The following is a 12,676-nucleotide window of genomic DNA, read 5'->3' on the forward strand; positions in this document are numbered from 1 at the left end:
GTTTCTAGGGGCAGTTTTGGGGTCTAAAGGAGCAGATTTGGGGTTTCTAGGGGTGATTTTGGGGTCTAAAGGAGCAGATTTGGGGTTTCTAGGGGTGATTTTGGGGTCTAAAGGAGCAGATTTGGGGTCGGAAAGAGCAGATTTGGGGTCTGTAGGGGCAGATTTGGGGTTGTAGGGGCAGATTTGGGGTCTGTAGAGGCAGATTTGGGGTCTAAAAGAGCAGATTTGGGGTTTCTAGGGGCAGATTTTGGGGGTTGTAGGGGCAGATTTGGGGTCTGTAGGGTGGATTTTGGCGTCTGTAGGGGCAGATTTGGGGTCTAAAGGAGCAGTTTTGGGATTTCTAGGGGCAGATTTGGGGTCTGTAGGGGCAGTTTTGGGGTCTAAAAGAGCAGATTTGGGGTCTGTAGGGGCAGATTTGGGGTTTCTAGGGGCAGTTTTGGGGTCTAAAAGAGCAGATTTGGGATTTCTAGGGGCAGATTTGGGGTCTGTAGGGGCAGTTTTGGGGCTTCTAGGGGCAATTTTGGGGTCTAAAAGAGCAGATTTGGGGTCTGTAGGGGCAGATTTGGGGTCTGTAGGGGCAGTTTTGGGGTTTCTAGGGGTGATTTTGGGGTCTAAAAGAGAAGTTTTGGGGTCTAAAGGAGCAGATTTGGGGTCTAAACGAGCAGATTTGGGGTCTGTAGGGGCAGATTTGGGGTTTCTAGGGGCGATTTTGGGGTCTAAAGGAGCAGATTTGGGGTCTAAAAGAGCAGATTTGGGGTTTCTAGGGGCAATTTTGGGGTGTAAAAGAGCAGATTTGGGGTCTGTAGGGGCAGATTTGGGGTCTGTAGGGGCAGATTTGGGGTCTGTGGGGGCAGATTTAGGGTTTCTAGGGGCAATTTTGGGGTCTAAAAGAGCAGATTTGGGGTCTGTAGGGGCAGATTTGGGGTCTGTAGGGGCAGATTTGGGGTCTAAAAGAGCAGATTTGGGGTCTGTAGGGGCAGTTTTGGGGTCTGTAGGGGCAGTTTTGGGGTCTAAAAGAGCAGATTTGGGGTTTCTAGGGGTGATTTTGGGGTCTGTAGGGGCAGATTTGGGGTTTCTAGGGGTGATTTTGGGGTCTGAAAGAGCAGATTTGGGGTTTGTAGGGGCAGATTTGGGGTTTCTAGGGGTGATTTTGGGGTCTAAAGGAGCAGATTTGGGGTCTAAAAGAGCAGATTTGGGGTCTGTAGGGGCAGTTTTGGGGTTTCTAGGGGTGATTTTGGGGTCTAAAAGAGCAGTTTTGGGGTTTCTAGGGGTGATTTCGGGGTCTGTAGGGGCAGATTTGGGGTTTCTAGGGGCAATTTTGGGGTCTGAAAGAGCAGATTTGGGGTTTGTAGGGGTGATTTTGGGGTCTAAAGGAGCAGATTTGGGGTCTGTAGGGGCAGTTTTGGGGTCTAAAAGAGCAGATTTGGGGCTTGTAGGGGCAGATTTGGGGTCTAAAAGAGCAGATTTGGGATCTGTAGGGGCAGATTTGGGATCTGTAGGGGCAGATTTGGGGTCTGTAGGGGCAGTTTTGGGGTTTCTAGGGGCGATTTTGGGGTCTAAAGGAGCAGATTTGGGGTCTGTGGGGGCAAATTTGGGGGCTAAAGGAGCAGATTTGGGGTTTCTAGGGGCAGATTTTTGGGGTTTGGGATTTCTAGGGGCAATTTTGGGGTCTAAAAGAGCAGTTTTGGGGTCTAAAGGAGGAATTTTGAGGTCTGTAGGGGCAGATTTGGGTTTTTTTAAAGCAGGTTTAGGGGGTTTTTGAGCAGTTTTGAGGTTTTAGAGCAGATTTTGAGGTTTTAAATCAGATTTTGAAGGGTTTAGATGAGATTTTGAGTAGTTTAAAGCAGATTTTGAGTAGTTTAAAGCAGATCTTTTAGGTTTAGAATCAGATTTTGAGGTTTTTGATCAGATTTTGGGGGTTTTAAATCAGATTTTGAGGTTTTTAATCAGATTTTAGGGTGTTTAAATCAGATTTTGAGGTTTTAGATCAGATTTTGAGTATTTTAAATCAGATTTTGAAGGGTTTAAATCAGATTTTGGGGAGTTTAAATCAGATTTTGAAGGGTTTAAATAAGATTTTAGGGTGTTTAAATCAGATTTTTGAGGTTTTTAATCAGATTTTGGGGGATTTAAATCAGATTTTTGAGGTTTTCGATGAGATTTTGGGGGGTTTCAATCAGATTTTTGAGGTTTTTAATCAGATTTTTGAGGTTTTCGATCAGATTTTGGGGGGTTTAAATCAGATTTTGGGGGATCTGAGGCAGTTTCGGGGTCCCTGCGCTGGCCCAGCCCCCCCAGCCCGGGGGTCCCGGGGGTCTCTCTCGTGTCTCTGATAAAGGCTTTGAACAGGGGGGGGCTGGGGGGGTCCAACGGGAGCCAGCGGGGCCCCAAAAAAAACCCCAAAATCCCCCCAAAATGGGGGGTCCCGGGGTCCCCTCTGGCTCCCGCTGAACCCCCCCACCCCCCAAGGTAAGTGGGGTCTGGGGGGGACCCCAAAACCTCCCCCCCACCCCCTTGAGGGACCCTCAGACCCCTCCCCAGCCCAAAATGGGGATTTTGGGGGGGTTTGGGGCTCCCCTCTGGGGGTTTTTAAGGGGAGGATTTGGGGTTTTTCCAACTCCCCAAAATATTTGGGATAAAGTTTTGGGGTTTTCCACCTCCCCAAAATATTTGGGATGAAGTTTTGGGGTTCTTATCCTACCCCAAAAATATTTGGGATGAGGATTTGGGGTTTTCCACCTCCCCAAAAATATTTGGGATGAGGTTTTGGGGTTCTTCTCCCACCCCAAAATATTTGGGATGAGGATTTGGGGTTTTTCCAACCTCCCCAAAATATTTGGGATGAAGTTTTGGGGTTCTTCTCCTACCCCAAAAATATTTGGGATGAGGATCTGGGGTTGTTCTCCCACCCCAAAATTTTTGGGATGAAGTTTTGGGGTTCTTATCCTACCCCAAAAATATTTGGGATGAGGATTTGGGTTTTTCCAACCTCCCCAAAATATTTGGGATAAAGGTTTGGGGTTTTCCACCTCCCCAAAATTTTTGGGATGAGGATTTGGGGTTTTCCACCTCCCCAAAATATTTGGGATGAGGATTTGGGGTTCTTATCCTACCCCAAAAATATTTGGGATGAGGATTTGGGGTTTTCCACCTCCCCAAAAATATTTGGGATGAGGTTTTGGGGTTCTTATCCTACCCCAAAAATATTTGGGATGAGGATTTGGGGTTTTCTGACTCCCCAAAATATTTGGGATGAAGTTTGGGGGTTTTCTGACTCCCCAAATTTTTTGGGATGAGGTTTCGGGGTTGTTCTCCCACCCCAAAATTTTTGGGATGAGGATTTGGGGTTTTTCCAACCTCCCCAAAATATTTGGGATGAGGTTTCAGGGTTGTTCTCCCACCCCAAATTTTTTGGGATGAGGATTTGGGGTTTTCCGACTCCCCAAAAATATTTGGGATGAGGTTTTGGGGTTCTTATCCTACCCCAAAAATATTTGGGATGAGGATTTGGGGTTTTCTGACTCCCCAAAATATTTGGGATGAAGTTTGGGGGTTTTCCGACTCCCCAAAATTTTTGGGATGAGGATTTGGGGTTTTCCACCTCCCCAAAATACTTGGGATGAAGTTTTGGGGTTCTGCTCCTACCCCAAAAATATTTGGGATGAGGATTTGGGGTTTTCCACTTCCCCAAAATATTTGGGATGAGGTTTTGGGGTTCTTCTCCCACCCCAAAATTTTTGGGATGAAGATTTGGGGTTTTCCACTTCCCCAAAATATTTGGGATGAAGTTTGGGGGTTTTCCCACTCCCCAAATTTTTTGGGATGAGGTTTTGGGGTTCTTCTCCCACCCCAAATTTTTTGGGATGAGGTTTCGGGGTTGTTCTCCCACCCCAAAATTTTTGGGATGAGGATTTGGGGTTTTCCAACCCTCCCTGGGATTTTTAGGGTGGGAATTTGGGGTTGTTTTCCCTCCCAAAATTTTTGGGATGTGGATTTTGGGATTTTTCTTTCCCTCCCAAATTTTTGGGGGTGAAGATTTTGGGAGTCCCAGCCCCAAAACCTCTCAGATTTTGGGGTTTTTTGGGGTTTTTGTTGGAATTGGGGTTTTAATTTTATTTTTGTTCTTTTTATGGGAGTTTATTTTGGGTTTTTTTGGGGCATTTTTAGGAGGGTTTTTTATTCATTTCTTTGGGATTTTTGGGGGGTTTTTTTCATTATTTGGGATTTTTTTGGGTTATTTTTTTGCTTTTTTGGGGTTTATTTTATGTATTTTGAGGGCTCTTTCTGGGGGGATTTTTAGGAGGAGTTTTTTGGTTTCTTGGGGAGTTTTGGGGTTTATTTTTTGGTTTTTTTGGGTTTTTTTATTATTTTTTGTGGGGTTTTTGGGGATTTTTTTGGGGTTTTTTTGTGGGTTTTTGGGGGGCGTTTTTTGGGTGGGTTTTTTTGGGTTTTTTATTCTTTTTTCCTGTTTCTTTGGGGGATTATTTTTGTTTTTTACGAGGTTTTATTTCAGCTTTTCTGAGGGCTCTTGGTGGGGATTTTTGGGAGCTTTTTTTGGGACTTTCTTTGGGATTCTTTTGGTGCTTTTCTTGTTTCTTTGGGAGCTTTCCTTGTGTATTTTTGGGAGGGAATTTTTAGCTCTATTTTATTTTATTTTATTTTATTTTATTTTATTTTATTTTATTTTATAATTTATTTTATTTTACTTTATTTCATTTTACTTTATTTCATTTATTTTTATTTTACTTTTGTCTTATTTCATTTTATTTACTTTCATTTCATTTTATTTATTTGATTTAATTTATTTTATTTTATTTTATTTTACTTTACTCAACTTTATTTTTCTTTATTTTATTTCATTTCACTTCATATATTTTACTTTTTTATATTTTATTTTATTTTATTTTATTTTATTTTACTTTATTTTATTTCATTTTATTTTATTTTACTTTATTTTATTTTATTTTATTTTATTTTACTTTATTTTATTTTATTTTTCTCAATTTTATTTTTCTCTATTTTATTTTATTTTATTCTATTTTATTTATTTTATTTTATTTTATTTTATTTTATTTTATTTTATTTTATTTTATTTTATTTTATTTTATTTTTCTCTATTTTATTTTTCTCTATTTTATTTTATTTTTCTCTATTTTATTTTTCTCTATTTTATTTTATTTTACTTTCTTTTTCTTTATTTTTTTTAAATTTCATTTCATTTCATTTCATTTCACTTCATTTATTTCATTTATTCCATTTCATTTCATCCCTTTTCCCCCAACACCTTCTCAGGGACCTCCCCTTTATTCCCCCTCTATTTTTCCCTTTTTCCCCCCAAATCCCTCAGCTTTGGGGAGGGTTCCTGGAATTCTTTCCTGGTTTTTTTTTGGGTGTTTCTGACCCTTTTCCCCCCAGGAGTCGGGGCTCAAGGTTCACCAGCCGGCCTCGTTCGCCGTCAGCCTCAACGGCGCCCGCGGAGCTCTGGACGCCAAAGTTCACAGTCCCTCGGGGGCCCTGGAGGAATGTCACATCTCCGAGGTCACCCCAGGTGAGGGGCACCCCAAAAACACCCCAGAAACATCCCCCAGCTGCTGGGGGAGAGAGGGAAGAGGAAAAACGGGAAATTCCAGAGAAAAAACGGGAAATTCCAGAGTAAAATCCGGAAATTCCAGAGGAAAATCCGGAAATTCCAGAGCAAAATTGGGAAATTTCAACCCAAAATTGGGAAATTCCAGAGCAAAATTGGGAAATTCCAGACCAAAATCGGGAAATTCTGGCTTGAAATCGGGAAATTCCAGAGTAAAATTGGGAAATTCCAGAGCAAAATTGGGAAATTCCAGAGCAAAATTGGGAAATTCCAGAGCAAAATCGGGAAATTCCAGAGCAAAATCTGGAAATTCCAGAGCAAAATTGGGAAATTCCAGAGCAAAATTGGGAAATTCCAGAGCAAAATCCGGAAATTCCAGAGTAAAATCCGGAAATTCCAGAGTAAAATTTGGAAATTCCAACCTGAAATTGGGAAAATCCAGAGCAAAATTGGGAAATTCCAGAGCAAAATTGGGAAATTCCAGAGCAAAATTGGGAAATTCCAGAGCAAAATCGGGAAATTCCAGAGCAAAATCCGGAAATTCTGGCTTGAAATCGGGAAATTCCAGAGTAAAATTGGGAAATTCCAGAGCAAAATACGAAAATTGCAGAGTAAAAACGGGAAATTCCAGAGTAAAATCAGGAAATTCCAGAGCAAAATCCGGAAATTCCAGAGCAGAATCGGGAAAATCCAGAGCAAAATTGGGAAATTCCAGAGCAAAATTGGGAAATTCCAGAGCAAAATTGGGAAATTCCAGAGCAAAATTGGGAAATTCCAACCCGAAATTGGGAAATTCCAGAGTAAAATCGGGAAATTCCAGAGCAAAATCCGGAAATTCCAGAGCAAAATTGGGAAATTCCAGAGTAAAATCGGGAAATTCCAGAGCAAAATCGGGAAATTCCAGAGCAAAATTGGGAAATTGCAGAGTAAAATCGGGAAAATCCAGAGCAAAATCGGGAAATTCCAACCCAAAATCTGGAAATTCCAGAGTAAAATTGGGAAATTCCAGAGCAAAATCCGGAAATTCTGGCTTGAAATCGGGAAATTCCAGAGCAAAATTGGGAAATTCCAGAGCAAAATCCGGAAATTCCAGAGCAAAATTGGGAAATTCCAGAGTAAAATTGGGAAATTCCAACCCAAAATCGGGAAATTCCAGAGCAAAATTGGGAAATTCCAGAGTAAAATCCGGAAATTCCAGAGCAAAATTGGGAAATTCCAACCCAAAATTGGGAAATTCCAACCCAAAATCCAGAAATTCCAGAGTAAAATTGGGAAATTCCAGAGTAAAATCCAGAAATTCCAGAGCAAAATTGGGAAATTCCAGAGCAAAATCGGGAAATTCCAGAGCAAAATCTGGAAATTCCAGAGCAAAATTGGGAAATTCCAGAGCAAAATCTGGAAATTCCAGAGTAAATTTGGGAAATTCCAGAGCAAAATCGGGAAATTCCAGAGCAAAATTGGGAAATTCCAGAGCAAAATTGGGAAATTCCAGAGCAAAATCGGGAAATTCCAGAGCAAAATCGGGAAATTCCAGAGCAAAATTGGAAAATTCCAGAACAAAATTGGGAAATTCCAACCCAAAATTGGGAAATTCCAGAGCAAAATCCGGTAATTCCAGACAAAAATTGGGAAATTCCAGAGCAAAATTGGGAAATTCCAGAGCAAAATCCGGAAATTCCAGAGCAAAATCCGGAAATTGCAGAGTAAAATCCGGAAATTCCAGAGCAAAATCCGGAAATTCCAGAGCAAAATTGGGAAATTCCAGAGCAAAATCCGGAAATTCCAGAGCAAAATCCGGAAATTCCAGAGCAAAATCGGGAAATTCTGGCTTGAAATCGGGAAAATCCAGAGCAAAATCCGGAAATTCTGGCTTGAAATCAGCAAATTCCAGAGCAAAATCTGGAAATTTCTCTCTAAAATCTGCGAATTCCAACCCGAAATCGGGAAATTCCAGACCAAAATACCAAAAAATTCCTCCTAAAAATCTGCGAATTCCTCCCCAAAATCATCAAATTCCTCCCCAAAATCTTCCCCATTCCCATAAAAACGAGTTTTGAGGGATAATTTTGGGATTTCAGGGATAATTTTGGGATTCCTGAGATAATTTTGGGATTCCAGGGATAATTTTGGGATTCCAGGGATGATTTTGGGATTCCAGGGATAATTTGGGATTCCAGGGATAATTTGGGATTTCAGGGATAATTTTGGGATTCCAGGGATGAATTTGGGATTTCAGGGATAATTTTGGGATTCCAGAGATAATTTGGGATTCCAGGGATAATTTGGGATTTCAGGGATAATTTTGGGATTCCAGGGATAATTTTGGGATTCCTGAGATAATTTTGAGATTCCAGAGATAATTTTGGGATTCCAGGGATAATTTTGAGATTCCAGGGATAATTTGAGATTTCAGGGATGAATTTGGGATTTCAGGGATAATTTTGGGGTTTCAGGGATAATTTTGGGATTCCAGGGATAATTTGGGATCCCCTTTTTCCCCGTTTTCCCCAGATAAATACACCGTGCGCTTCACCCTGCAGGAATTTGGGGATGGTTTGGTTCCAGATTTTGGGATTCCAGGGATAATTTTGGGATTCCAGAGATAATTTTGGGATTCCAGGGATAATTTTAGGATCCCCTTTTCCCCGTTTTCCCCAGATAAATACGCCGTGCGCTTCATCCCGCGGGAGAACGGCGTCTACTCCATCGATGTGAAGTTCGAGGGCTCCCACATCCCCGGGAGCCCCTTCAAGGTCCGGGTGGGAGAACCAGGACAGGCCGGGGATCCGGGCCTGGTCTCGGCCTACGGGCCCGGCCTGGAGGGCGGCACCACAGGTACGGAATTCTGAGGGGAAAAAACGGGAATTTGGCAGAAAAACTGGGAATTTGGGAGGTTATGGAGCTGGAGAGAACTAAAGGTATTGGGAATTTGGGGAAAAATGGGAATTTGGGAGGGAAAAAACAGGAATTTGGGGATCTGGGCCTGGTCTCGGCCTACGGGCCCGGCCTGGAGAGGGCACCACAGGTACGGAATTCTGAGGGGAAAAAACGGGAATTTAGTGTAAAAATAGGAATTTTGGGGATGGGGGAGTGTGGGGGCATGCCACAGGTATGGAATTTGGAGAAAAAAATGGGAATTTGGGAGGGAAAAACAGGAATTTGGGGATCCGGGCCTGGTCTCGGCCTATGGGCCCAGCCTGGAGGGCGGCACCACAGGTACGGAATTCTGAGGGGAAAAAACGGGAATTTGGCAGAAAAACTGGGAATTTGGGAGGTTATGGAGCTGGAGAGAACTAAAGGTATTGGGAATTTGGGGAAAAATGGGAATTTGGGAGGGATCTGGGGCAGGCCGGGGATCCGGGCCTGGTCTCGGCCTACGGGCCTGGCCCACAGGTATGGAATTCTGAGGGGAAAAAATGGGAATTTAGGGGAAAAATGGGAATTTTGGGGATGAGGGAGTGTGGGGGTGTGCCACAAGTACAGAATTTGGGGGAAAAAATGGGAATTTGGGAGGGAAAAACAGGAATTTGGGGATCTGGGCCTGGTCTCAGCCTATGGGCCTGGCCTGGAGGGCGGCACCACAGGTACGGAATTCTGAGGGGAAAAAACGGGAATTTTTGGGGAAAACAGGAATTTCTGAGTTCTTGGTGCTGTCTGAATCCCCTTTCCAATGGGATTTGGGGGTCAAACGCTCTTTCCCAGGGGGATTTGGGTCTCAAATTCCCTTTTTCCATGGGATTTGTGTCTCAAACTCTCTTTCCCAATGGGATTTGTGTCTCAAATTCCCTTTTCCCAAAGGGATTTGTGTCTCAACTTCTCTTTCCCGTGGGATTTGTGTCTCAGCCTCTCTTTCCCAAAGGGATTTGTCTCTCAATCTCTCTTTCCCGTGGGATTTGTGTCTCAGATTCTCTTTCCCGTGGGATTTGGGTGTGAAATTCTCTTTCCAGTGGGATTTGTCTCTCAAATTCCCTTTTCCCGTGGGATTTGTGTCTCAATCTCTCTTTCCCGTGGGATTTGTGGCTCAGCCTCTCTTTCCCATGGGATTTGGGTGTGAAATTCCCTTTTTCCATGGGATTTGTGTCTCAGATTCTCTTTCCCAGTGGGATTTGTGTCTGAAATTCTCTTTCCCGTGGGATTTGTGGCTCAGGCTCTCTTTCCCGTGGGATTTGTCTCTCAAATTCCCTTTTCCCAGTGGGATTTGTGTCTCAAATTCTCTTTCCCGTGGGATTTGTGGCTCAGGCTCTCTTTCCCGTGGGATTTGTCTCTCAAATTCCCTTTTCCCAGTGGGATTTGTCTCTCAAATTCCCTTTTCCCGTGGGATTTGTGTCTCAGCCTCTCTTTCCCGTGGGATTTGTGTCTCAATCTCTCTTTCCCGTGGGATTTGGGTGTGAAATTCTCTTTCCCAGTGGGATTTGTCTCTCAAATTCCCTTTTTCCAGTGGGATTTGTGTCTCAATCTCTCTTTCCCGTGGGATTTGTCTCTCAAATTCCCTTTTCCCAGTGGGATTTGTGTCTCAGACGCTCTTTCCCGTGGGATTTGTGGCTCAGCCTCTCTTTCCCGTGGAATTTGTGTCTGAAATTCTCTTTCCCAGTGGGATTTGTGTCTCAGCCTCTCTTTCCCGTGGAATTTGTGTCTCAATCTCTCTTTCCCGTGGAATTTGTGTCTCAATCTCTCTTTCCCGTGGGATTTGTGGCTCAAACTCTCTTTCCCAGTGGAATTTGTGTGTGAAATTCCCTTTTCCCAGTGGGATTTGGGTGTGAAATTCTCTTTCCCGTGGGATTTGTGGCTCAGGCTCTGTTTCCCAGTGGGATTTGTGTCTCAATCTCTCTTTCCCGTGGGATTTGTGTCTCAAATTCCCTTTTCCCAGTGGAATTTGTCTCTCAATCTCTCTTTCCCGTGGGATTTGTGGCTCAGGCTCTCTTTCCCGTGGGATTTGTGTCTCAACCTCTCTTTCCCGTGGGATTTGTGTCTCAACCTCTCTTTCCCGTGGGATTTGTGTGTGAAATTCTCTTTCCCAGTGGGATTTGTGTGTGAAATTCCCTTTTCCCAGTGGAATTTGTGTCTCAATCTCTCTTTCCCGTGGCATTTGTGGCTCAATCTCTCTTTCCCGTGGGATTTGTGTGTGAAATTCCCTTTTTCCAGTGGAATTTGTGTCTCAGGCTCTCTTTCCCGTGGGATTTGTCTCTCAAATCCCCTTTTCCCAGTGGAATTTGTGTCTCAATCTCTCTTTCCCGTGGCATTTGTGGCTCAGGCTCTGTTTCCCAGTGGAATTTGTGTCTGAAATTCTCTTTCCCAGTGGAATTTGTGGCTCAGGCTCTCTTTCCCATGGGATTTGTGGCTCAGGCTCTGTTTCCCAGTGGGATTTGTGTGTGAAATTCCCTTTTCCCAGTGGGATTTGTGTCTGAAATTCTCTTTCCCATGGCATTTGTGGCTCAGGCTCGGCGGCCGAGTTCGTGGTCAACACGTCCAAGGCGGGTCCGGGCGCTCTGGCCGTGACCATCGAGGGCCCGTCCAAGGTGACCATGGAGTGCCAGGAGTGTCCCGAGGGCTTCAGGGTCAGCTACACCCCCATGGCCCCCGGCAGTTACCTCATCCACATCAAATTCGGGGGGCCCCATCACATCGTGGGGAGCCCCTTCAAGGCCAAGGTCACCGGTGAGCGCCGGGGCTGGGGGGAGAGGGGGGCTGGGGGGAGTTAAAGGGGATTTGGGGGGTTTAAAGGGGTCTGGAGGGGTTTAAAGGGGATTTAAAGGGGTCTGGGGGGAGTTCAAGGGGATTTGGGGGGGTTTAAAGGGGATTTAAAGGGGTCTGGGGGGTTTAAAAGGGATTTGGGGAGGTTTAAAGGGGATTTGGGGAGGTTTAAAGGGGATTTGGGGAGGTTTAAAGGGGTTTGGGGGGGTTTAAAGGGGTTTGGGAGGGATTTGGGGGTTTAGAGGGGATTTGGGGGGGTTTAAAGGGGTTTGGGGGGGTTTAAAGGGGATTTGGGGAGATTTAAAGGGGTTTTGGGGGGATTTAATAAAGGTTTTGAAGGGGTTGGGGGGATTTAAAGGGGTTTGGGGGGTTTAAAGGGGTTTTAGGGGGATTTAAAGGGGTTTGGGGGGGTTTAAAGGGTTTTTTTGGGGTATTTGGGATGTTTAAAGGGGTTTTGGGGAGGAATTGAGGGGGTTTGGGGCGTGGGAGGGGAGATTTGGGAGAATTTGGGAGGGGTTTGGGGGGGATTTTGGGGGGAATTTGGGACTTTTCCGTTCAACCCCTGATTTTAAGACTCCACCTCCCAATTTTTCACCTCCAACCTCTCCACTTTCAACCTCCCACCCCCCGAATTCTTTTTGCCATTTCCAACCTCACATTTTCAGGCTTCTCCCCCCACCCCCCCTGTGATTTTTTTGGGGTTCTCAACCCAAATTTTGGGGTTTTTTTTCCCCTCATTTTAGGGCCTCGTCTGGTGAGCAGCCACAGCCTCCGGGAGAGCTCCTCGGTGCTGCTGGACTCGGGGGGGGCACACGGGGGTCCCACCCCCGCCCCCACCCCCACCGGAGCCCCCCAGGGACCCCCCAAATTCTCTGACGCCTCCAAGGTGGTGGCCAAAGGTTTGGGGCTCAGCAAAGGCTTCGTGGGGCAGAAAAATTCCTTCACTGTGGACTGCAGCAAGGCTGGTGAGTGAAGAAATAAACAGCTCCCAAAATGAGCTAAAATAGCCCCAAAAATCAGGTTGGGACAGGCCAAAAATCACCTTAAAATCACTCCAAAAATCACCTTGAAACAGCTCTAAAAATCAGCCTGGAATAGGTCAAAAATCACCTTAAAATAGCCCAAAAATCACCTTAAAATCAGCCTGAATTAGCTCCAAAAATCACCTTAAAATAGGCCAAGAATCACCTTTAAAAAGCTCCAAAAATCACCTTAAAATAGCCTAAAAATCACCTTAAAATAGGCCAAAAATCTTAACCTTAAAATCACTCCAAAAATCACCTTGAAATAGCTCCGAAAATCGCCTTAAAAGAGCCCAAAAATCACCTTGAAACAGCTCTAAAAATCAGCCTGGAATAGGCCAAAAATCCCCTTAAAATAGCCCAAAAATCACCTTAA

General features: G+C 44.3%; 1 protein-coding gene across 10 annotated transcripts in view; it reads left to right on the top strand.

Annotated features, from left to right (window-relative positions):
* FLNA (filamin A) overlaps positions 1-12,676 on the top strand; it is an 83,068-nt gene that overhangs the window by 68,034 nt on the left and 2,358 nt on the right. For all 10 annotated transcript variants that reach the window (XM_058861532.1, XM_058861533.1, XM_058861530.1 and 7 more), the window contains 4 exons: positions 5,416-5,548; positions 8,246-8,422; positions 11,024-11,242; positions 12,022-12,243. In XM_058861532.1, the coding sequence (XP_058717515.1) occupies positions 5,416-5,548; positions 8,246-8,422; positions 11,024-11,242; positions 12,022-12,243 (751 nt within the window). The remainder of the gene's footprint in view (positions 1-5,415; positions 5,549-8,245; positions 8,423-11,023; positions 11,243-12,021; positions 12,244-12,676) is intronic.

Source organism: Poecile atricapillus, chromosome 37 (assembly GCF_030490865.1).
Source record: "Poecile atricapillus isolate bPoeAtr1 chromosome 37, bPoeAtr1.hap1, whole genome shotgun sequence".
NCBI lineage: Eukaryota > Metazoa > Chordata > Aves > Passeriformes > Paridae > Poecile > Poecile atricapillus.